General features: G+C 43.1%; 1 protein-coding gene across 4 annotated transcripts in view; it reads left to right on the forward strand.

Annotated features, from left to right (window-relative positions):
* The window catches only part of LOC144784038 (uncharacterized), a 193517-nt gene that overhangs the window by 115163 nt on the left and 53248 nt on the right, over positions 1–25106 (forward strand). For 2 of the 4 annotated variants that reach the window (XM_078662756.1, XM_078662790.1), the window contains one exon: positions 9468–13470. The exons of 1 other annotated variant lie outside the window; for it this stretch is intronic. In XM_078662756.1, coding sequence (XP_078518882.1) covers positions 10096–12021 — 1926 coding nt within the window. In that variant the 5' untranslated portion in view covers positions 9468–10095 and the 3' untranslated portion in view covers positions 12022–13470. Of the gene's footprint in view, positions 1–9467; positions 13471–25106 lie in introns of those variants that run through there. One more of the 4 variants, XM_078662828.1, reaches the window with a different exon arrangement.

A 25106-nucleotide genomic window follows, 5' to 3' on the forward strand; every position in this document is an offset into this window, starting at 1 on the left:
CCCAAACCCCCTACCAGACTAGCAATCAGTGACTCATTGGTTCTTCGTCCTATAGCAAAAACACCAATGACTAGTCAACCCAGAACATGCAACTTCGATTACCTCAAGTAAGGTGGATAAAAAGAGCACTCTTTTGTTATAGTCTTACACCAGTCCAAAACAAGGAGTAAATAAAGACACGTGCAAGTTTGAAATGTTTATTTCTAACGCCGTAATCTCATGCGCAGTACCTTAGATAATACAACCAAACATATTATCAGAAACAAGGTTGTCAGCATTGTTACTATTCCATAAAATACAAGGGGAGAAATCCTCCTATAATGATAAAGGGAAACAGATTTAAAACATACCAACATTTCACCCTCCCTACCTACCAGGTTAGTTTATAACTACAGAAGGTCTCATTGGATTACATGGCAGACCCATACCTCTGGTACTCAGCAGTAGTGGATCACATTGAGTTCTGCACAAACTGTTCTCCAACTGTGTGTAATTATGGCTCCACAATGCATTATTAAACGCGCCAGTATCAGAGGTGGCCACAGCTGCATATGTGTTAGGGGTCGAACGTGCGAGGATCATTCCGAATAACAGACACAGTATCCAAGATAACCTTGATGTTCCATGCTCTCACTATACACACTAAACTAGCGAGGCAGTCTAGAAATGTAGCATAACAAATTATTCTCATGTGAAGCAAAATACTCAGCCTTCTCTGAACAATATCACAAGTGCGTGTCGTGTGCAAAGCAGAGCAGGAAAGCAAAAATGGCGTTTAAGCTTCTAATAAACCCATGCTAATTTAACACAGTGTGAGTGCAAGGTTCAGCCCACGACACCCTCCCTCGATCGAAGCACGTGATGTAAACGTGGGCGAATTAGGAACTCAGAGTCCAAGCCTGAAAAGCAGAGTCAACTTGAAATTGGCAAAGAAAAGTTATTCGCTGTTTGATAGAAAACGCTAACTAAATAATAAAGAATAGGTAGAAAAATCAAAGAGTCTTAATCCAACAGCGTATAAGCACAGTATGTAGCAACAGCCTCCAAGAGGAAGTCATTGTTCCCATCTGAAAACATTTCAGCCATCCAATTCAATAGTGAGAATGAACATACATGTTCCTCAATGACCGGAGCCACTATCACCATCGGAGGAAAACTCGGGTCATCTTCAATGTAACGGCGTGCCAAGAAGTCATGCGCCGCTGCAAAAACATTCCAACGTCCCAATATTCCACGTATCGCTGCTAAGGCCATAATCCCACCTCCAGAACAGAGCAAGTCATGAACCACTAAGGGGCTCATCAGCTGGTCATAATCCGCGTTGGGAGACACCGTACAGCAGAGACACAAATCCAGGGCCCAGTCGAAATTGCAGCTCAGGCAATGGAAGACAGGTTGAACGCATGTGAAAAAGGAGAATCTAAACGATAATCCACAAGCTGCACTCAATGTAGCCAGAGGCAGTGCTCCGTAATAACTAAGCATTTGGTTGCGGACCAGCAACAGCCGGGACATATTCTTGTGTGCTGCAGGATGTGCATCCATATTTAAGTAAACAAATTAATAGAAGCACACCGGCAACTAATGCGAGTATTAAGGGGAAGCCACCAAAGATGCTGAAAAAAATCGAATGGAAAAATGCTGAGAAGAGTTTGAAAAGAAGTCACAAGGCCACTGCTTCTAACTTTAAAAAGTAAGGTAGCCCAGTAGTCAAGGACGCATTAAAGATACTCTGAATTAACTCCCCAAAATGCAGGGGCACGTCTGTATTTAATAAATCATGCATTTCTGTGCGGGTGTTTGCTACATATAGGACATATGTTTCTCTAGCAGATGTAAGAGCGACCTCTTTTTGAGACAATAGCTCTCTTATCCGGCTCATTTGGTTGAATCGACGGCCAGATGGAAACATCCAGCTTCTCATGCAGAGGAGTAAACACAACTTTTTTATAGCAAACCACACGCTCAGTTACTGTAATCCTGTAAGCGATGCCTGTTAACATTGCACACAATCTGCATTATTTCAAATTCAATAACTGACGTTTCCAGTAAACTGAACGTTGATATGATAGCAGGTGTCGGAGTGCTTTTCAAAACTCAGGCCGAATTAGGCGCTGCTTGTTTACAAGAGCCAGGGTTGGATTAGGACTAAAAATCGTCCCGGGCACGCTAAAAAAAAGTGGCCCACATTTGCATATCGCCTTTCCGCAAAACACTGATTGGCGAAATTGTAATAAAAAAGGGGGGGGTGTTAAAAAAAAAATGCACAGATCAGTTTACACTAGTGAAATACACATGAAAAGAAGTGTGTCCACTTTTGCCCAGGCCCCCTGCCCCCACTCAAAATGCATATATTAACGGGCCGGCCCAGCGAGAGAAAGGGAGTGACACCACTCACTGCCTGTTGATAAGAGGGAGGTAATTGAAGCATTTACCTCCAGAAAGTCCACTCAGGCACCCACTGGGCCTCTTTCGGCATGAACAATACAGACACTTCTCAAATCGGCCCCCCAGGCTGCCCAAAAAAGCAGCCCACGGCTGGAATTCGGATACCGGCCCCTCGGCCATTGCCCCCGTTACCAATCCGAGGCTGACAAGAGCCATGCAATTGTATGTGTCTACAAATTAGGAGTGATCTGGTGCTATTCTGCAATCCTCGCTATTCCCTCCCTCAGGCACCTATATGTAAATGATAATAACCAAGCTTCATGGAGATAAGCGCTGCCTAAAGATCCATATCTGCCTATAGCATATTATTTCATGCAAACCTCAAACTTAAACAGGCTAAAAAGTAACGTTATGATACCGTGGATAAGCCACACAGCTGAATCGGATCTCCAATGAGTGACCACTTCTAACCATTCTGATAGCGCGCCCTGTGCTCTGATTTGACAGTGAGAGAGTGATCGCACCATAGTTTGTGCTGCTACTCATTCTCAGCATACGCCACGAATACGATTTCACGTTACACGTCGCATCAAAGCTTCCGTGTGACGTCATGTACGGCGCCCGTACGCAAAGACGCAAATGTTTTAATTGTTTAAAAACCTATATTTATGTATTTAATGAACATAGTAACAGAAGACTTTATCCAGGATAAATATGAAAAAAAATTATTTTAAGTTCCAGTAATCCTATATTACTTTTAATAGCAATTACACAAATCACGGTGGAACGTCATGCGTACTCTCATCCTAAGAGCACCGTAAGCACAGCGTAAGCGTACGCAAAGCCATGTGACTTTAAAAGAAGAGATTTGATTGGTTCATAACACTTCCTATTACAACTGTTGAAACTTCCGTCCCATTTTAATGATTCTACTTTGACTTTCTAAGAAGAAACATCTCTTCTGAGAATCTTTTTTTTATTTCAGTAATTTTTGTAATTGAATTTATATATACAGGGTGCATTGCACTTACATGGGTAGTAATGGGACGAGACAAAAAGAAGAAGACACAAGAGGCGAAAAAGACGCCCCGGGGGGCGGGAGTGGGGACAAGGGAGAAATACAGAAGTAACAACGGCATTTGGCATTTCTGATTGGCTGCGTAGTTCTGGCGTTGCATACTGTTCGTGTTGTCTTGTGGGTCATCTCTCGGCCTCCGGCCGTCCCTCCCGCCCTCCCCCGCTTTAGCGGTTGGTCTTGTATAAGTTCGTGTGGCCGGTGAAATTGTCTCTTTTGCGGCCATTGATTGTCTACCCCCTCAATGGCAGGAGAGGAGAAAGAGAAAGAGAGAAAGTGGGAGGAATAGGGAGAGTTTAGTATGGTTGTGGTGTTTGAAGGAGTGCATTACTAGTCTAGGACAGGTTTGTGACTCCTTCAGGAGCGTTTGCTCACTGCGGCGGCTTGTGTGAGGACAAGTAGTTGTCCAGAGAGAGCCACATTTCGCACTTTGTATGTGTCCTTGGTGTGTGGTTGGCCGTTATGGTGTCCGCCCCCTTAGGAAGGTGACCCAGTTGAACCAGGTTTTGAAGGAAGTCTTCCCTGTGTCTTTCCAGTTGTTCAGGACTGTCTTGACCGCCGCCGTTAGTAGGAGGTCAATCAAGTCTCTGTCCTCTCTGGATTTGATTGTGGGTCCATAAAGCCTGTGGCTAAGCTGTGAAACTCGAGCTGGAGTGGGGAGTCTGTTACGTCGTTTATAAGTTTGCCTATCTTGCGCCAGAATTTTTTTACTTTGGGGCAGTGGAAGAGCAGGTGAGCTAGATCGCCTTTCTGTTTGTTGCAGTTCCAGCATGTGTCTTTTTCGCGGATACCTTGGGAGGCTAGTCGGGCGGGGGTCCAGTACGCTTTGTGTATCAGCCAGTATTTGGTCTGGTCTAGGATGGTTGTTACTTTCTTTCCCGAGGTGGATGTCCAGAGGTCGGACTTTTCCTTCTCACTAAGTCCCCTGCCCATTAGTGATTTCCAGTAGGCTGTGGCCTTGTTGTTAAGCTTGGTGGATCCTGGGCACATGGCTTTGTAGAGGTGTGCTACCTGGTGTCCCGTCCTGTTTAGATTGGTGGCGTATTGCAGGATTGAAGGTGTTTGTTTATTGAGTTCTGCCTTGCTAATTGCCACTTTGATCTTAAGGTAGTTGTATAGCTCGATGATATCTAGTTTGTGTTCGTTCTTGAGCGAGTCAAAGGTGGTGTGTGTGCCTTGGGTATGGAGTTGACTGGCCGTGGAGATGCCGTGCCTGTACCTGGAGTGCATGTCTAGTGTTCTATCCCTGTATTTGATCCTGGGGTTGTGCCATATGTACTCCCACTGAGCGTTCCTCACGCTTGTGTCCAACATCCTACCTATCTTGAGGAGGGCCGTCTTGGTGTTCCTCAGTATGGGGTTGTGCGTGATTGCGGGGTGTTTGGTTGCCGTGAGAAGGGCGATCAGTTCCATTCCTTCTAGTAGTCGCCTCTTTAGTGAGAGCCACGCCGGGTAATCTTGTTTGGGTGTGAGCCAGTACAGCCCTTGTTTCGCTATGCATGCAGTTTGGAAGGTTTTGAAGTTTGTTATGTTTAGGCCTCCCAGGTCTTTGGCTAGTCTGAGTTTTTGCAGGCTAATTCGCGGTTTTTGATCTTTCCACAAGAAGTTGTTGATTAGTTTATCCAGTTTTTTGTGGAAATCCACTGTGTTAATCAGCTGGAGCATGTTGAGCATATAGTTCACTATGGCGTGAGCATCATTTTGACTGTCTCTACTCTCCCCCACCATGTGGTGAATTTGGGTGACCATCCTTCTACTCTCTCCTTCAGTTTGCGCAGTATCGCCTGTTCATTCTGGTCTAGTGTGGTCTTAAGGTCTCTTTCAAAGAGCAGGCCCAGGTATTTTATGGATTTTTTCTACCATGTTAGCCCTGAGTCCCCACTACCGTCTTTGTGGTGTGTACGTTCAGAGGTTTGCATTCTGACTTTTCTCTGTTAAGTTTGTATCCTGACACGTGTGCGTACCGTTCTATGGTGTCCATGAGAGCCGTTATCGACTGCTCTGGGTTCTCAGCAGTGATCAGGATGTCGTCAGCGTAGGCTGCTAGCTTAACCGTTTCCTCCCCTATAGGAATTCCTATTATGTCTTTGTTCGTTCTTATCATATTGAGCAATGGTTCTATCGCCAGTAGGAAGAGGGCCGGCGATAACGGGCATCCCTGTCTGGTGCCACGTTCTAAGATGAGTAGTTCTGATGTCCCACCGTTTACTACAACGCGCGCCTTGGGCGCGTTGTAGAGTGCTAGTACCATCTTCCTATAGTTAGGTCCCAGGCCAAATTTTTGCATGCATTGGTCCAGGAATGGCCAGGATACTCTGTTGAATGCTTTCTCTGCGTCTAAGGCTATCATGACTGCAGCGTTGTCGCTTTTAGAGGCATGGTTGATTATGTGGCAGAGCAGTCTAGTGTTGTCGTGGGAAATTCTGTTTTTGAGGTAGCCTACCTGTGAGCGGTGTATGAGTTTGGGTAGGTGTGCGTTGAGTCTGGTTGCTAGGATTTTCGCATAGATTTTGCAGTCTACATTTATGAGGGAGATTGGTCTGTAGTTCTTAGGGTATTGCGTGTCTTTCCCTTCTTTGGGTATTACTATAATGTTGGCTTCTGCCATTGTCGGTGTCATGCAGCCTTTTTGGACGCAGCTTGAGAACACATCCATCATCGTGGGCCTGAGTAGGGGTAGGAATTGCTTGTAGAATCTCGCTGTGAAACCATCTGGGCCTGGGGCCTTGTTGTCTTTGAAACTGCCTACTGCCTTCTCAATTTCGTTACCTGTGATGTCTGATTCTAATGTTTCTCGCTGGGCTTCAGTGAATGCGGGCGTTGTGATATGCTCTAGGAGTGCCTTCCCTCCGTCACTGTTTGTAGAGCTGCTCATAGAAGTCTTTAAATACATTGAGTAGTTCCTTGTTTGCAGTCTGGGATTTGTTTTTTTTTATCTGTGACTGCTGCTACTGAGTGTTGCATCTGCTTGCTTTTGAGGTAGGAAGCTAGTGCCTTCCCTGCTTTGTTGGCGGTGCACAGGTTAATAGCTTTATACTTGTTTAGCCAAGTTCCTGCTCTTTCACTAAGAATTCTGTTTAGCTCGTACTTCCTTTTCGTTAGTGTTGTGAGGGTATTTCTGTCTTTTAGGTTGGCTATCTGTCCCGCCTCCAGGTTTTTGATTTCCTTTTCCAGGACAGCAATCTTGTTATTCCTCTCTCTATTTAGTCGGCCTTTGATGGAGAGTATTTTGCCCCTGATCGTGGCTTTTAGGGCATCCCATAGGGTGCTTCTATCTATATCGGGGTTGTCGTTAAGTACAAGGTATTCTTTTATTGCCTCCTCTATCTCTGCCCTGGCTGTTGTGTTCTTGAGTAGGTCATCGTCAAACCTCCACCTGCTTGTTGGTCTTTCGTTGTGTTTGCCCGTCAGCGTCAGGCTGATGTGCGAGTGATCTGAGATGGTTCTTGGGCCTATCTCGGTTTGGTCGATAAGGTGAGTGTGTGAGTCTGATATTAGAATGTAGTCGATTCTGCTGTAGGAGTTTGTGGATGTGAGTAGAAAGTGTACTCTCTGCCATCCGGGTTCTGAAGTCTCCAGGGGTCCTTGAGTCTGAGTTTCATGCATAGGTTCCCCAGAATGTTCCCTCTGTGTGAGTTTTGGCTGGGTCTTTGCGGATGTCTGTCTATGGCTGGGTCTAGCACCTGGTTCATGTCGCCTGCCGCTATTAGGAGGTCTTCTTGTGGTAAGGTGTTCAATTGTTCTCCAACCCTCTCCCAGAAGAGTCTGTCCTCCGAGTTGGGCCCGTAGATGTTGGCTACGTGTATTGTTTCTTCCCCCCTTGCTAGACTGGTCACCAGGGTTCTACCCTCTTCGTCAGCCTGTGAGTCTTTTAGTACTAGCTTTGACTTCTTGCTGATTAGTGTAATAACCCCGTTCTTTTTATTTTGTGCGGGTGAGCCTATGACTTCGCTTATCCAACTTGCATTGAGGCGGCCTATGTCTTCCGCCGCCAGTTTTGTCTCCTGTAGGACATATATGTCGCTTTTGAGTTTTGCCAGGTGTTCGAGGACTTTCCTTCTTTTGACTGGGTGGTTGAGACCCTTCACGTTAAGAGACACTACTTTGATGTTGGCGGAGAGGTGGCTGTGTTGGTTGGGTGTCATTTTATGTACTGTGTATCTCGCAATTTGCCTGGCATACTCTTGGAGCTGTTGGTGGGTCGTCTTATGTTTCGTGCAGTGCGTGCTCTGATGTCTCGGTGTCTGTGGTGGTGTTGCCTGTCCATGCATGTTGGTAGCTGCCTGTGCCTCCTCCTTGTCTGAAGGTACAAGTGGAGAGGTGGAGAAAAGAGATAGAGAGAGAGAAGGAGAAGAAAAAAGACCCCATGTGTTTGCACCCATAACCCCCCTCTAAGCCCCAACCCCATTCCCGCCCGCCCTCCTCCCCCCCTTACTTGCTGTGTGGATGTGGGACGGCAAAGTTCCCTTGCTCCGCAATAGTCCCCGAGGCAAGGTGCTTAGTCCTTCCCATTTGCATGCCTGAGTGACTTGCTGCTGCCGTTGTGTGAAGAAGACTTAAAGGATATGGTTGGTGCTTAGTCTGTTCTCAGTCGTTGGTAGCCTTTAGCTTCCTCTATTGATAATGGCACTCTGGTGTCCTTGAGGTAGGTCGTTGTGGAATGCCCGAGTCTCCTATGTGCATAGATCAATGTTCCTTGGAAAGGGAGACTGCGGGCGAGCGTTAGAGGTAGATCGTAGTGAGGTAGTTGCTTTGCATCTGTCCGTGCATCAGCGTTTAGTCAGATTTTTCCGCATCGTCCGATTAAGCGCTTATCTTTTCAGCTCCGGGGCTTTTAGTTTCCATTTCCTCTGCTGGTGCTCCTTGTATGTATCTTCTCAGGTCTTCCGGGTCATCAAAAAACATTGTTTTCCAGTTGTCCGTGACTTTGAATCGTGCAGGGCCAGCGAAACTGAAGTTGAGACTCTTTCTGCGCAGGGCATCTCTCAGTGATAAAAACCTCAATAAGTTGAGAATGAATACGAGAACAACAGAATACTGGGATACTTATTTTTCTGCACCCACATCTGAGACTGACTAGTCAACATATGGAAATCTGTCAACTCATACAGGATCTCATCAGTACTATCTCAAATGAAATTCTGGCTAATTCACAAAGTTTTTGGGACACCTTCTCACCTGCATAGACTAAACCTTTTGAGAACCCTGTCTTTTGGAACTGCAATGATGAAAACAGAGATCTTGCTCACCTCATTTTCAGCTGCAAATCATTAGGCCCCTTTTGGGATGAGGATTTCTCCTTTATCTCAAACCTATTTAATATAGCTCCTAAGAAAGAAAATTCATATCTCATTAAAGGCTTCCTCGACCCGAACATCAGATGCCCTGCCGACCGCGTTCTACTTGATCTTCTACTGACATCGGCAGTTAAGACGATCACCTCTAACTGGAAAACTACACACAAGGCTTCCTTTCAAGCCAGGCCTAGTTGAGTACGCTCCCCGTGGAAACAACAACACAGAGCTATATGGGAATCCTTTGATAACTACTTAACCACCAACAAACCCCCATAAACTGAAAGCCCTATTTCTATACCTTTCATTTGCTACTTCAATCTATACCCATCAATCTAGACAAATGATGTGGGCTGATGTTGTGTCTCAATGACAAGATATTGCCGTTGTCATATGTTATTTGGAACACTTAAATATGATACATTATGCATTTCAGTCTATGACATTATCAACATGTAAGATGTAAGTGTGTAATGTTATGACATTTTCAATGATAGCTGTGATGTGTTTATTAAATGACGTTGTGAATTAGCCATGATCCTTATACCTTATTAGTTCCTTTCCACCCATTTATTTCCTCCGCCTACTCAGTTTGATTCTGCATTTGTTGTGTGTTAAATTAAATTAAATAATTTTTAATTAAAACAAAATTGTGTATGCACATTCCATGTTTCCATGTAAGTAATTTTAAATCTCTTTACATCCGACAGAACACAATCCTTGAATGTACAAAATGTTTAAGAATAATGAAGATAATCCTGTAATTCTGCAAAAACACAGTGCGAAATATTGAGCTCCACTATTCAGGAAAATCTAAGCGCAGACGGAGACAGACAAACCAGAACATAAATGGACAGATCCTGTAAGAAGCATCAAGGGCAATTCAATGATTCTACGAGTCTGAGCTCTGCACCTCCACACCACAAAACTAAGAAATGACCTTTAAAAAACGACAACACTGATAATCCACTTCCTGGGTAAACATGTCCAATAACTGCTTTATTCGCGCAATTGGTATAATGTGATTACATCACTGCTTTCCTTTCAATAGTGATATCAGACCACCATTCAGTGCTAGATGTGTATTGTAAACTCTTTCAGGCCATTCCACAGCAACCAGAGAAAAGCGCAATGTAGTGAAGCCAAACAACTGAAGGGTAAAGGAAAGAGGCATTCTGCTATCTAAAATACAGAGTACTGTCCCAATTTGCACCGACCATATCTTTATCCAGTTTAAAGACATATTCATCCACAAAGAAGCCTTACACACATTATGAGTGTGGCAAGTATTTAGTGACCTTTTCACTTTATTGTTAAATCGGAAAGCAAAGACGCAAAATGCCACACACATACAGGGAATGTAAGAATAATCAAAGTGCTTTATCAGTGATTTTGGCTGATCAAGGAACACAGTCATGGGATGTAGACAAATACATACCCGACTCAGAGACACTAATCAAGAAAGAAGAATCAGACACATGCAGCAAGACCTTTATTTTGTCATCAATATTAAAACGCCATCAGCAGACACACAGAGGAGAAAAACTGTTCAAATGCACTGAAGGGGAAAAGAGCTTTAGTCAATCTGCACTACTTAAAGAGTATCAGCGAAAACACACAGGGGAAAAGCCATTCAAATGCAGTGAACCTGTGAAGAGCTTTAGTCAGTTTTCAGACATAAAACCCCATCAGAGAACACATACAGGGGAAAAACCATATAATTGTAGTGAATGTGTGAAGAGCTTTACTCGATCATCAGACCTACTAAAACATCAGCGAACACACACAGGGGAAGACCTATATCATTGCAGTGAATGTGAGAAGAGCTTTAGTAGATCATTTGCCCTACAAAGACATCAGCGAATACACACAGGGGAAAGGCCATATCATTGCAGTGAATGTGTGAAGAGGTTTAGTAATTTATCACACCTAAAAGACCATCAAAGAACACACACAGGGGAAAAGCCACATCACTGCAGTGAATGTGTGAAGACCTTTCGTCGATTATCAGATCTACGAAGACATGAGAGAACACACACAGGGGAAAAGCCATATGACTGCAGTGAATGTGTGAAGAGCTTTAGTCAATTATCAAACCTACGAACACATCAGCTAACACACACAGGCAAAAACCCATATCACTGCAGTGAATGTGTGAAGAGATTCAGTCAATTTTCATACCTTCAAAGACATCAGCGAACGCACAGGGGAAAACTATATAATTATAGTAAATCTGTGAAGAGCTTCAGTCGATCATCAGACCTACAAAGACATCAACGAACACACACAGGGGAAAGGCCATATCATTGCAGTGAATGTGTGAAGAAGTTTAGTCATTTATCACACCTAAAAGACCATCAATGTACACACACAGGGGAAAAGCCATATCACTGCAGTGAATGTGTGAAGAGCTTTCGTCGTTTATCCAGCCTAAAACTGCATCAGGGAACACACACAGGGGAAAAGCCATATCACTGCAGTGAATGTGTGATGAGGTTTAGTCAATCATCCAGCCTAAAACAGCATCAGCGAACACACACAGGGGAAAAGCCATATCACTGCTGTGACTCAGAGACCCTCATCAAGAAAGAAGAATCAGACACATGCAGCAAGACCTTTATTTTGTCATCAATATTAAAACGCCATCAGCAGATACAAAGAGGAGAAAAACTGTTCAAATGCACTGAATGGGAAAAGAGCTTTAGTCAGTCTGCACTCCTTAAAGAGCATCAGCGAAAACACACAGAGGAAAAGCCATTCAAATGCATTGAACCTGTGAAGACCTTTAGTCAGTTATCAGGAATAAAACACCATCTGAGAACACATTCAGGGGAAAAACCATATAATTGTAGTGAATGTGTAAAGAGCTTTACTCGATCATCAGACCTACTAAGACATCAGCTAACACACACAGGGGAAGACCTGTATCATTGCAGTGAATGTGTGAAGAGCTTTACTAGATCATTTGCCCTACAAAGACATCAGCGAATACACACAGGGGAAAGGCCATATCATTGCAGTGAATGTGTGAAGAGGTTTAGTAATTTATCACACCTAAAAGACCATCAAAGAACACACACAGGGGAAAAGCCACATCACTGCAGTGAATGTGTGAAGAGCTTTAGTCGATCAGGAGACCTACAAAGACATCAGCGAACACACACAGGGGAAAAGCCTTATCATTGCAGTGAATGTGTGAAGAGCTTTAGTCAATTATCAAACCTACGAACACATCAGCGAACACACACAGGAGAAAAGCTATAGCACTGCAGTGAATGTGTGAAGAGCTTTAGTCAATCATCAGACCTACAAACACATGAGCAAACACACACAAGAGAAAACCTATATCACTGCAGTGAGTGTGTGAAGAGATTTAGTAAATTTTCAAACCTACAAAGACATCAGCAAACACACAGGGGAAAACTATATAATTATAGTGAATGTGTGAAGAGGTTTAGTAGATTATCAGACCGAAAACTACGAAGGAGAGAACACACTGGTGAAAAACCATTCAAGTGCAGTGAGAAGATCTTTATACATTAATCAAGCCTAAAACACCATCAGAGAACGCACACCGGGGGAAACACCCTATCATTGCAGTGAACGTATGAAGAGCTTTAGTCAATCATCAGACCTACAAAAACATCATCGACACACACAGCGGAAAAGCCTTATTATTGCAGTGAATGTGTGAAGAGCTATGGTCCATCATCAGACCCACAAAGACATCAGAGAACACACACAGGAGAAAACCTACATCATTGCAGTCAATGTGTGAAAAGCTTTAGTCGATCATCATACCTACAAAGACATCAGCAAACACACACAGGGGAAAGGCCATATCATTGCAGTGAATGTGTTCAGAGCTTTAGTTAATCATCAGACCTACAAAGACATCTGTGAACACACACAGGGGAAAAGCCATATCATTGCAGTGAATGTGTGAAGAGCTTATGTCAATTTTTAACCCTACAAAGACATCAGCAAACACACATCATCACTGACCACACATAGAAATAAACATGCAGTAGATCTGGTAAGAATTTAAGTACATCAACAATAATACTGACCCATCTGTGTACATACACCCAAGCAAAAAAGTGCAATTATTGTTGGATGAAGGAATTCTAAAAAATGATAAAATTGAAATTATGTGGGGCATTCGAATAGCAGCTGTTAGAAAGCGGATGGTAAAAGACTGCACTGATAGGAGGGAATTATAAAAGTGTCTATTCCCTGCTGTTGATAGTTTCCCTACATCTAGGAAAAAATATGAAATACCAGGAAACTTGTGGGAGACTAGCACAATGTTTTTTATTCAGTGAGAGAGTTCTAATGACGAAAATCCAAGGACACCTGCTCATGCTACCTGGAAAAGCAACACTATTGACAATGCTTGGACTAACACTGGAATTTTCAGCTAATTTGTGAGATTAGTGAAAAAGCAACAGATTGAAACCGATTGAACAAGCTCTCACTGGAGAATATTCATAGCTGGTTGTGGTGTTTGGTCATTTTATGCAAGCTTGATGATTCTGTCAGTGGTCTAAAGATGTCATACATTGATTAAAACAGGCTGCTGTCTCATCTGGATTCCACTCGACCGCTCGCATAGTCGAGCTTAATTTAACAAGGTCGAGCTGTTTTTAGGTCCTACTCGCCCTTTCTGGCGAGTAGGAAAACAAACCAACTTTTGCCCTCTGTCTGTGAAAATGGAGCAAATGTGACAAGATTACAAGATTTAAAGGCATTTTTATTGCTCACAAAGTTAATGAGCAATAAAGATGCCTTTAAATCTTGTTATCTTGTCACATTTGCTCCGCTTTCACAGACGGAGGTTAAGTAGGTTGCAGTTTGGTCGAGGGCATTTTTTAAGGTACTAGTCCTGCAGGAGTAGTACCATTTTTTTTATTTTTCCAGCCCTGCCCTAACGAAAAACCAAACTGCCTGATGACATATGCTAAAGGGGTAACATATAAGTTGAACAGCATACGGCTCAAAGATGAGCCCTGTGGAACCCCACATGGAAGTGAAAATTGCTTCTAACTTTGGTCGTCAATCTGAACAAACTGACACCTATTATTAAGGTAAGATTTAAGCAGACTTAACGCCAGACCTGAAACTCCCAGCCTATGTTGCTTCAAGGTGAGAATGTCATTGTTCACGGTGTCGAAGGTCGCCGAAAGATCCAAAAGGATGAAAGCGGCCTTCGCACCTGAGTCCAGCGATGATCGAAGCTCCTCTGTTGCCCCTCCCGAAAGCCATATTGCGTGGGATCCAGCAGGTTCTGTGAGGCAACAAAGGATGTGAGTTGTTGGCGGTTCATGATCTTCTCCAACACCTTAGCTGGGAACGGGATCCTCGCTATAGGTCGATAATTACTATGAACACCAGGATCCAAACCAGGTTTTTTCAACAGGAGAAGAATAAAGCTCCTCTTCCATGTCTCAGGGAAAATGCCAGAATGAAAAATCTCTTTAAAAAGCAAACAAAGTTGTTCGCTGATCTCCTGGGCGGCATAATGAAATAGTTTTGGGGGGCAAGGATCAAAGGGAGCTCCTGATTTCACCTGTTTGACTATTTGCAAGATCTGTTCTACATTTGGGGAGGATAAAGGCAGCCAAATCATGATGATACTGTTTCGGAGAAGGAAAAGGTTCGCTCACTTGAATCTTACTATTATTTTCACAGTATGTCTCATAAATAGAGAGCACCTTATCCCTAAAGAAATCAGCCAGTTGATTGCAAAGTGCGGCATTACTCTTCAATAATGCTGCATTCATTTGTACTACACTATGAGAGATGTTTACAGAAAAGGTAATCTGTACACAGTGCACTGTTTTCTGCTCACTTTATATGTGTATCTTGTAAAAGAGGAAGTATGTGCTGTAGGCCGGTCCAACTGAATCTTAGAGCGGCGTGTCATCAAGTGCCCTCGTCACTCTAGTTTGGGCTGGCCTCAGCTGCATCTGTGTTTTAGAAGGTCATGACAAAAATGTTCAAGAATATCTCAAATGCAGCAATATTTCTGGATAAAATGTTGATATTTGTGATATGGAAGACGTGCATGACAAATAGGCTGAAAGAGTGCTGTCCACCTTGGAATCCAGTGAGTTTACTATCAGAGAAGACAAATGTATCTATGGAGTATATTAAGTTGAGTACCTAGGCCATGTGTTGACATCTGATGGGGTTAAATCCAAACTAAGCTTTCTTGATGCCATTGTAAATGCACCACATTTGACTGATAAGGAGCAACTCTGGCCTTTCTTCGAATCTTTGTGATTTCTATGCAAAGTTTATTAAAAAAAATTGGCGACATGACTGAATGCTTTAAGGCGACAGTTAAAAACAAATGTAGAAATTTAATGGTCAGCAATATGTCAACAAAGTATTGCTCTCATCAAACAAAGTATTCTCTCTCCTCCCGCACTATGGGCGTATGTGGAAGGATGCAAAAATATTGTGACTGTGGATGTTAGTGCATAAAGCATTGAGCCCTGTTTTGCCACAAATGAAGGATGACAAGAAAGTCACTATAGGGTTTGCTGCCAGGATGACGAAAGAATTTGAAACAAGATATTCTGTAATAGAAAAAGAAATGTTGACATGTTTGGGGTGTTGACACGTTTAAATATGGCTGGGAAGAAAATTTTGTTTAAGTACAGATCACAGACTACTTTGTCTGGAACAAAATTAAGAACGCCATGGCCAGATTATCTATCAAACTATTGGAGTTATGTTTAAGGGTGATACACGTTGCAGGAAGGTAGGACGTTAGAACAGACTATCTGTCTCGGTTACCAGTTGATAGAGATTTGTGTGAAGTTGATGTACAGGACAAATTGAGGAATGTATCATTGCCAAAGTTGAAAATGTGGTCATTTGCTCCGATATGATGGATTGTGTGATTGGGTGAGGTAAGGTGCTGAATTGATCAAGATCATGAATTTTGTGAAATTTGGGTGGTCAAGGGAAAAAACTTTGAATACATCTTTGCATTCTTATTGGAAAGTGGTGGAAGGAGGATTGTTGGTAAGAGGCAATCAATTGATTCCACAAGGAAGTTTCCCCAAAGGATTTTGGAGACAGCTCATGTAGGCCATCTGTGTATAAGTGCCACTAAGCCTAGGATAAGAAATGATTTCTGGTGGCCTGGAGTGGATGTAGAGGTAGAAGGGATAGAGGGAAATTTTGCATAATGCTATTTGTTTATTTATTTCGAGTTTTATATAGCCCTACCTAGACCCGAAGGTAACAGACCGCTTTACAAGTAGTGCACATAGGATAATTCGAGATACATTTGAGGTTACGTCAAATGCAGTCAACGGGAGGTATATACGAAACATTGTTAAAATAGTGAGAACTCACCAGTACATAACAATACAGCAAAAAGGTCATAATGAACAATACAGCAAAAAGGAAATGATTTCAATTCCAAAGTAGGGACTGACTGGGTCCGGGGACTACAAAGAGAGAGTCGATAGAGTTGGGCAAGTTCATTGAGAAATGTAGATTACTTGTATGCGAGTTGAAACAGTTGTTAAGTAGCAAAGATTTAAGGTCTCATTTAAAGCAAGAAAAGGAAGGTTGCATCAGAGATCTTTGAGGACTGAGTTCCATACCCTGGGGGCACGCACCTGGGTGGATTTCTTTTTCAGTTTAAGAGGTATGAGAAGAAGTCAGTTGGAACTTTTCAGTGCCTGTCGTCTACCTGCTCTGGAAACTTTGGTTACTTTGGTTGAAGAGCTTTGTGAGCTATGCAGGCAGTCTTGAACATGCATCTTCCTTCAATGGGAAGCTAGTTGAGACTCTTAAGGGCAGGTGAGATATGATCAAACCGCTTTATTCCTCTGAGGAGTCTGGCCGCCTCATTGAGAGTGGCTTTTTGGGGTGCAAGGTAGAGTTGTATGTCATCAGCATATATGTGATATTTGACCACTGCTTGTTTCAGAAGAATTGTGAGGGGTTCCATGAAGAGATTAAATAGAGCAGGAGAAAGGTTTGAACCCTTGTGGTGCTGGAACAGGCTTCGAGTGACAAGTATTGATTTTTATTTGTTGAGGACTATGTTGCAGGTAGGATGTGAACCATTTCTACACTGTGGCGTTGATACCAGTGCAATTCTTGAGGATCTCGATTAAAGCTGGATAGTTTTACTGTATCAAAATCCACTGATAGGTCGAGTAGGATAAGGAGGCATAAGTCACCTTCAGCTAAGGATTTGTGAATGTCATCAGAAATATTGAACATAGCAGTTTCAGTGCTGCAGCCTCTCCTGAAGCATTATTAGAATGTGTCATGAATGTTGAATTTATCTATATGCTGGGTGAGTTGTATCAGGACACATTTATGTTCGTTTTAGCTAGGAAGGGAAGGTTGGTGATCGGACTACTTATTGAAGTCATTAGGGTCAGAACCTGTTTGTTTAAGGATGATTTTGGTCAAAAAAGGAGACATAATATTGTTGAGGTCTGTACTAAGGTGGAGGGGAGAGGGTCAGTAGAGTGGGAAATGGGCTTCTTTTTGCTATTATTTAGATATTCTGTCATCCGTTTGATATCTGTCCTTTTAGCATTGTTTTTTAGTTGGAGGAGATCGATGTAGCATGGGTGATAGTTTTGAGTCTGGGATAAGCGATCGTTTGATTTTCGCAACTTTGTCAGTGATGAAGATGGCTATTTCTACACAGCTTTTGTTATTGGCTATTGTTTTGTGTTGAGGGTGGTAAAGGTGATTTGTTGTTTAATTATATTGAAGCGCTCCCTTGGTCTGTTCTGCGCACAGTCATGTTGGTTGCAAAAGAAAGTGGCTTTTTCCTTAAAGATGTGTTTTTTGCAGGAGAGACGTTCAGACCTGAGGAGTGTGAGGTGAGCCAGTGAGGGGTACTGTCTCCATACCCTTTCTTTCAGTCTTGGTTGTCTTCTTTCATTGTTAAGGTCTGAGTTAAACCAGGATCTGGATTGGACTTTTCTAGGACTCTTTAGTTTGAGAGGGGTCCCTTGGTCAAGAACATCAGTCGTCACTGAGCTATAGAGGGTGGTGAGGTCATTATCTTGAGTGATGGTAAGGTTGAGAGTGTAGATGAGCCCTGATCCTGGATTCTAGATCCGTTAGTGGGATTTGCTTGAAGTTCCTTGTTCAGTGCATGAGTTTATTGGCTGATGCTCAGCGTGGATATGGGTTTGCCTTGAGATAGAACAGTATTAGGTGGTCGTTTAACCAGTCGATGGGTATGATATGTTGAAGGGAGACAAGATCGTATCCGGTAATTATTGCATCTAGCATAGGCCCTTTATTGTGGGTCTGTTCGTTGCAGAGTTGTTTCATGTCGTTTCATTCAAGAAGGTTTATGAGATTGCCGACAGTGGTGTCTTCTGTGTCATCCAAGTGCCGATTGAACTCACCTAGGAGCACATCTTTGATGTCAGTAAGAGAGGACTTTGTAATTAGGCCAGTTAGTTCTTCAGTGAAGAATAAGCGATCACCTTGGGGGTGATAGATAGTGTGAAGGGGTGGTGCCTTTTATCGTGAGTACAACTCCAAGATATTAGATGGTTGAGTAGTTCATGGAGTCTAGTGTGTTGAGTCTAATTTTGTGGATAATAGCTATTCATTTAGGTATGTCTCGCCTAATGATAGAATAGCCAGCGAAAGTAAGCAAGTTCAGCATGGTGTTGAGTGTTCGTTAAGCCAGGTTTCCGGTAAGAAAGCGTGCCATTGGCGGGAATAGTTTCAGATATTTCTGTAGCATGTTTAACTGCTAATCTACAGTTAAGAAGCATGCAGGTAAGCAAGTTTGGGTTGTTAAGTGTAGTGTGTAGTGTCTGAATCGTGGTGTATGGAGTAGGTGGTCTGGGTGGTATATTAACTCGAGGGACTCTTTTTGTGCTCATGATTACTGGGATCGAGGATGGAGATTTGTGGTCCCCTTGTTGAGTGTTTGTGTTGTATGATTTGCTGAGAGATTCCACTTCAAGTGGGGATAGGGGATTTAGAGTTCAGGGTGATTCAGGGGCAAGGAGGTCATGCAGAAGTGGCGGCTGACATAGGAAGATATTTGAAGGGCAGTTCATTTCTCTATCTTCGGAGTGGGGTTGCATATTAATTAGGCCTGGTTCGCTAGATTGCTCTTTACCTGAGACAGGTCTTTAGCTAGAAAATATATTTGTTTCTATTCGGTTGAGAAATTGGGTATGTATGTCGGGCAGGGATCCTGTTCTGTATGGGGGAGGATTTGCGGTAGGTCTCATGTCTAGAGATGGCGGTTGAGTTTAGTTGATAGGAGGGCAGTGTCATTGAAGCTGGAACTGGGGAGAGAAGGTTTGGGTTTGTAGGGTTCCATATTGGGAGTAGGGGTTCTGAGTAAGGTGGGTTCAGTGGTGAGAGAGCTAGGCTTGGGATTGGTGCTATTGTGACCAGTTAGTTAATCGAAGACCTCTGTGTTGTTGTGGCTGTGCCCTAGTGTTGGCATGGTGGTGGGCATACTGGTGCTCTCTTGCATAGGAAGGGTGACCGGAGGTGCAGTAGAGGTGCATCATTGGAGTTCTGGGGGTCAAAACAATTTTGATATAGTGAGGCGAGAAGAGACGGGAAGTGTTGGTCTAAATAGATATATGATGGTCGGTTGCTTGAAATAAACTGTTAACTGTCCTGAAGATGGATATGTGGATCTCCCCTCTGAAACTCTGGGAAGGAGCAGTGGTGAGTTTAGTGCCATAGGGAATTGTGTCTGTTTTTATAACTTGTAGGTGGTGGAGAAAGATTTTTTTCCTTTTTGCAGTGGGGTATGAGTCTGTCTTCTTATGGCCGTTGTTTGTGCTATAGTAGGTATCACCAATTAGTTGTTCTGGATGTTGTTTAAGGAGGTTGTGTTTAAACATTTTTCTAGCCTTACTTGAGAGATGTATTGTATATATTATGCTCCCGGGGGTTGGGCCGTATCTCTGAAGTGTGGTGATGTGGGGTCTAGGGTGTGGGTCAGTCATCACTTCTGTAACCAAACCTCTGGGGAGATGCCGTGGAAAAGTCTGAGAGGGCAGCATAAGAGCAGTCAGAGGTTGGTTCACTAGACTGTAGATTCTGACCATGAATTTGCATGTGTGTCCATTAACCTGTCAGATTAAATATGGAAGGGATCAGCAGTGTCTATATGAATGCTTACCACATAGGTGTAATCAGTTTAGTGAAAGGGGTGAATAGCAGGGTGTAATGAGTTAGATATTATCTTTGGGAATTACACTGATTGCCTCTTTATTTGCCCTAATTTGATAATACCCCTCTTCGTGTAGAGGCAGCCATCAGGAGAATGTTGGATGTTTGGAGGGAAGATGGCTTAGGGACATTGTTGGTTCCCATGACAGGATGTGGCACTTTCCATGATGGAGAGGGGATCCCCGAGACAGCAGGCATTTTCAAGATTTAGAGCTATGCTCGCTGGTAGGAGAGCGGGTGGTGCAGCTTCGGTGGACTCCAAAATCAATCATGTGTCAGCATGCAGATAATGGAAAATAACTTATTGTGAAAGAGGGGTAGAAGTGTCAAAAGTGTGGTTCAGTACCGAGAACTGATGCGAGGCACATTCCTGAGTGGTAGTAGAAGAGGCTGCAATGTTAGTGTAGGCATAATTAGATTTGTTTAGAGAATGGATTAGAGCGATACCATTCCAAGATTGCTGCTCCTTTGTGAAGTCTGATGGTTTATTTATTTATTTATTTATTTATAGAGCGCTAACAATCATCCCGAAGGATATCACGGCGCTGGGTAGCAGGAATGGTTGAGTATAGAGTCCTACTTTTGTTTTAGATTTGTAAAGCGTATTATACCCAAGGGTGTCAAAGCGCAAGCTGATGAAAAGCCACTGCCGGAGAGTTGACCATAACTAGCATAACGGAAGGGTAGACACACGAGTGTCTACCAATGTCACAATACTTGTTTAAATAAAAAGTATCCCCCATAAAACGGATGAAATGGGGGCTAAAATTAAGCTGGTAGCCCACATATATCGTGTATAATCCCTCGCTTTGTCCTAAACGATCTAGCATGCCTCTTGTGACAAATAAATTTGAAACTACTTACACAACGTCCTCCCATTACATTACCCCAAGTTTAAAACCTACCTCTTAAACGTCTACCTATCATATGGCGCTAAAAACAAACTTAAGACAAAATCCTAACTTCTGTGAATACCAAAAGTAGTAAGTTTAGGATTTTGTCTTAAGTTAGTTCTGTGAATCGGGCCCAGAGTTAGGAGTGTCTCTCTAATCTAGTGCATGGTATAGGACTCCATTTCCTATAAGGCTTGGCCATGGCTGATTGACAACACATCTTGTTGAAAGTCTGCAAGGCAGGAAGTCAAGCGACGCCATGAGGTGTGCCACGCCCAAGAGTGCTGGGTGCACAGTCATGACACTAACTACAGGGTGAAGCACGGCAACATTAACTAATCCCAGCTAGGCTCAATATCCTTAAAATTGGGTCGCCCCAACATACTCTTTCATTGATAAGAGCAGTGAATATTATAGTATCCGATATCAAAACATTCCTCAAGGGCAGCTTCTGGTTCAGCTGAGAGCTAGTACTATAATATTCACTGCACTCTAGAATCTCGCCCCATAATGCTTTGCTGGGCTTTTAGTTGGCATTGTATTTTTGCCCATAACTTTGCTTGGGTTGGTCCTAAAATGATGGGCCCACCACCGAATCGTTCAGCATGATATGCTCTTTGTGCTCAAGGCACCTGCTTGGTACTCCCCTAGGTTAGGGGTGACCCCCAAAATCATCACGTCTCTCATTGCCTGATATTTTTCAAAATTCACTTTTGTGAATTTGTTACATGCTTTTTATCATGTAAAGATAAAGTTGTGGAGTTAATGGCCCACGGTTACTTTTTACATTTTGATCAAAGCACATCTCCAGTTAGTGCAGCAAACTTTCTATGATATCTTTAAAGGACATTTTGGGCATGCAGCAACAGTTTGCATTCGAAACACATCACAACAGGGGGTTTATGCATTCTGAAATGAATTTTTAAGGTTTCATTCAATAACCCCCTTTTATAAATCAAGCCCCTTTAAAAGATATGACTTTTCTTGATATTTAGCTTATCAAGTTTAATTACTGGGTATCATTTTCCCCAGAATTGCCATCACATACATCCACTTCACTCCAAAATACATAAGTTAAAAACATTTACATTATAACACCAATAGTTCTAACTCTAAAGAAAATGTGAGACCCTATTGCATTGCAGATGTTTGTTGGAAGATGAAGGTGATCGGTCAAGGCTGTGATGTCTCTACAGCAATTAATGATGCCAAGAAATTAATTGACAAAGTGTTGCTCGTGTCAGAGGGGCATGTGGTGTGAGGACAAATATGAGTGGGAGGTCAAATTCGAGGTGAGTGATTTGGTGTGTGTCAAAGATGCCATTTTGTTAAGAAATAGATCTTCGAAATTTAGAGAGCCTGTTAGAGTCATCGAACTTAGAGGCAATGCTGTTCGTGTTTCGAATGAGCAATGGTGGAATATGGCTAGAATTGGAAAATGTGATAATGAGTGAAAACAAAAATGTCTGTAAGTGACAAGCAAGTCTCGGTGGCAGGGAATGGTCATAGTTCTGGGTTAAAGAATACTCGTGCTATCAAGTACCTAAAAGATACACTCCTCTTGCATGTTGAGTAGCATCCAGTTAGTTTTTCATATATTCTTTCAGTATTGTTCTTCTCTTTTTAGGTGTTGATCTCTTGTCCTGTTTTGTGCTCATTTGCTTGAATGTGGTAGTGTCTGTGTGGGTGTGTGTGGCGTTTAAAAAAAAAGGGTGAAGATGTGTGGCATCAGCAGAAAGAATGTCTTTACTGTTATATGATGTAATAAGGCAATGTACAGCCATTGATTCAATTCAATTTCCTTTATTCGGTTTTCATGAAGATACAAAAACCATAAAAGTGCACTTTTAATAAAATTGTTTAAAAATTGATCGTCTACAAATAATTAATAGTTTAAAAAGAGAATTTACAGAATCAATCATTGAAGATACATATCAGCAGTATAAAGACACAGAATACCAGCTCAATATTGTAGGGCATCAAATACATAATTAGGGTGTGAAAAAAATGACAAGAAATATGTCCTTACACAGAATATACAGCACCAGTCCTATTCTAAGTTAATTCTGTGTCGAATTCTTTGTAACATCTTGCTTGTCCATCTATATCGAGGAGAACCATCTTTTGGCCTCCCATCAGGCGGGCTTCCGCCCGGGTCACTCCACGGAGTCAGTGGTTCTCGCTGTGCTTGACGAGTTGAAGGGGAAAGCCGACTCCAATCTTCCTCAGGCCCTGGTCCTGTGGTTCTGAAAAATATGGGTCCGTAATAGTACCGGACTCGAGAATAAAAACTTCGTCGAAATAGGACGAATTTGGTATCAAAAGACCGGAAATGACGAGTACATCAAGTACATGTATTTTCGACATATTCGAGTGACAATTTCACCTCGAAATCGTCATTTACCTTCTGAACCCTTAGTTGCATGTTGCCCTCTACATAGGCCTTAATCCAGTCGAATTTGATTCCACAAGGACACGTACTCCTTAATCGACTTCTTCCTGACCCCAGTACAAGTTAGAACCATTGCCCCAGGCCGAGCTCGTTAGGTCAGTTCCCTCCCAGTGGCCGAGCAAGATAGTATCTAGGCCCAACCGGCCATAAAGCCATTTCAGCACGCACACCTGCCATATCTCGCTCACATCTTTCTCCACTCCTTTTCCTCACTTATTTTATGGTGGGGAGGTGACCATTTTTATTAGGGGTCCAGCGATATCTGATGAAATGTTGGGCCTTGCCGGATGATTTGTTATGGCCAGCACAACGTGAAATATGTACATGTCATCATGACTCTGCTTTCTTTTTGTAATCAGTAACCATAAATGAAATACCACGCACCCAAGGAATGTTTCGCCAAAGGGTAAATATTGTGTATAAGAAGAGAAGCCTAACTTTGTGAAAGTGTGCAGTCTCCTGAATATACTGGTATTGTACTTCTAGGACCCTGTCACCTTGGTTGCAGCCAATAAACGAATCTTTGACTTCATCTAGAAGACTCTGAAGTTTCTGTGGGTCTGACTCAGGAGAACCCGAGGTCTCTGGTGTGTTGATCCCCTGGCACCGCTGGGTTACCGGTTCGGTACCGGTTCTTAAAAACCCAGTACCTCAGTCCTCCTCGATTTGTCCGCTGCGTTTGACACGGTCGACCACTCCATCCTCCTCGACCGTGTTGGCACAGCGGGCATCCGGGGTTCTGCCCTGTCCTGGCTTACGTCCTTTCTTAAGGGATGGTCTCAAGCAGTTCACCTTTCTGGTTTCTCTGCCCCTCCTCGCCCGGTTTCTTGTGGGGTTCCCCAAGGCTCTTCTCTTTCCCCCATTCTCTTTAATCTCTATATCTACCGTCTCATCTTATCCCTTCTCGATATGGGGGTCTCTGTGTATAACTACGCAGACGACCTCCAGCTCGTTTTCGATCTTTCTTCTCCCTCTGACTCCCTTCCTAAACTTCGCTCTACTTTGGTTTTTATATCTGAGTGGATGAGTTTCAATCATTTGAAACTCAACCCGGACAAGACGGAGATGGTTTTGACGGGCGGCTCTTCTAACCCCTGGTCTTCCTCTTTTTGGCCCCTCACTTTTGGTCCTCCCCCTGTACCTGTTGCTTCTGTTCGCACCTTGGGTATTAGGGTCAGTCAGGATCTTTCTATGCACGCCCAAATCAGTTCTGTTGTCTCTTCTTGTTTCTTGTCTCTTCGTCTTATTCGTAAAATTTCCCGTTTCTTTTCTCCTGATGCCCTCAAAATTATTATTATGGCTTTTATCACATCCCGGCTTGATTATGGAAATGGCCTGTACGTGGGCATTCCTGCCTACGAAACTCGTCGCCTACAGGCAATTCAAAATCAGGCTGCCCGGCTCATCCTCCATCTTCCCAAAACCTCTCACATCACTCCGGCACTTAAGTCCCTTCACTGGCTCCCTATCCTCCAGAGATCCCTCTTTAAATTGGGCTGCCTAGTTTTCCGAGCCCAGGCCCGCTCTGCTCCTCTGTTTATTAGTTCCCTCATCTCTTCTCACGCCCCCACCCGTACTCTTCGCTCTTCCACTCTCTCCCTTCTTCATCTCCCCCGCTTCCGCAAGACCAGAACGGGTGGCACCAGGTTTTTTGTTCTGGCCCCCCGTTTCTGGAACTGCCTCCCCCTGTCCATACGTTCTATTCCCATTTATTTCCACTTCCGTAAAGCTTTAAAAACCTTCCTATTTTCCCAGGTGTTCTCCTGTTAAATCTCAGTGGCCCCTTCTGT

The sequence above is a fragment of the Lissotriton helveticus genome, chromosome 1_1 (assembly GCF_964261635.1).
Source record: "Lissotriton helveticus chromosome 1_1, aLisHel1.1, whole genome shotgun sequence".
In the NCBI taxonomy this organism is placed as follows: domain Eukaryota; kingdom Metazoa; phylum Chordata; class Amphibia; order Caudata; family Salamandridae; genus Lissotriton; species Lissotriton helveticus.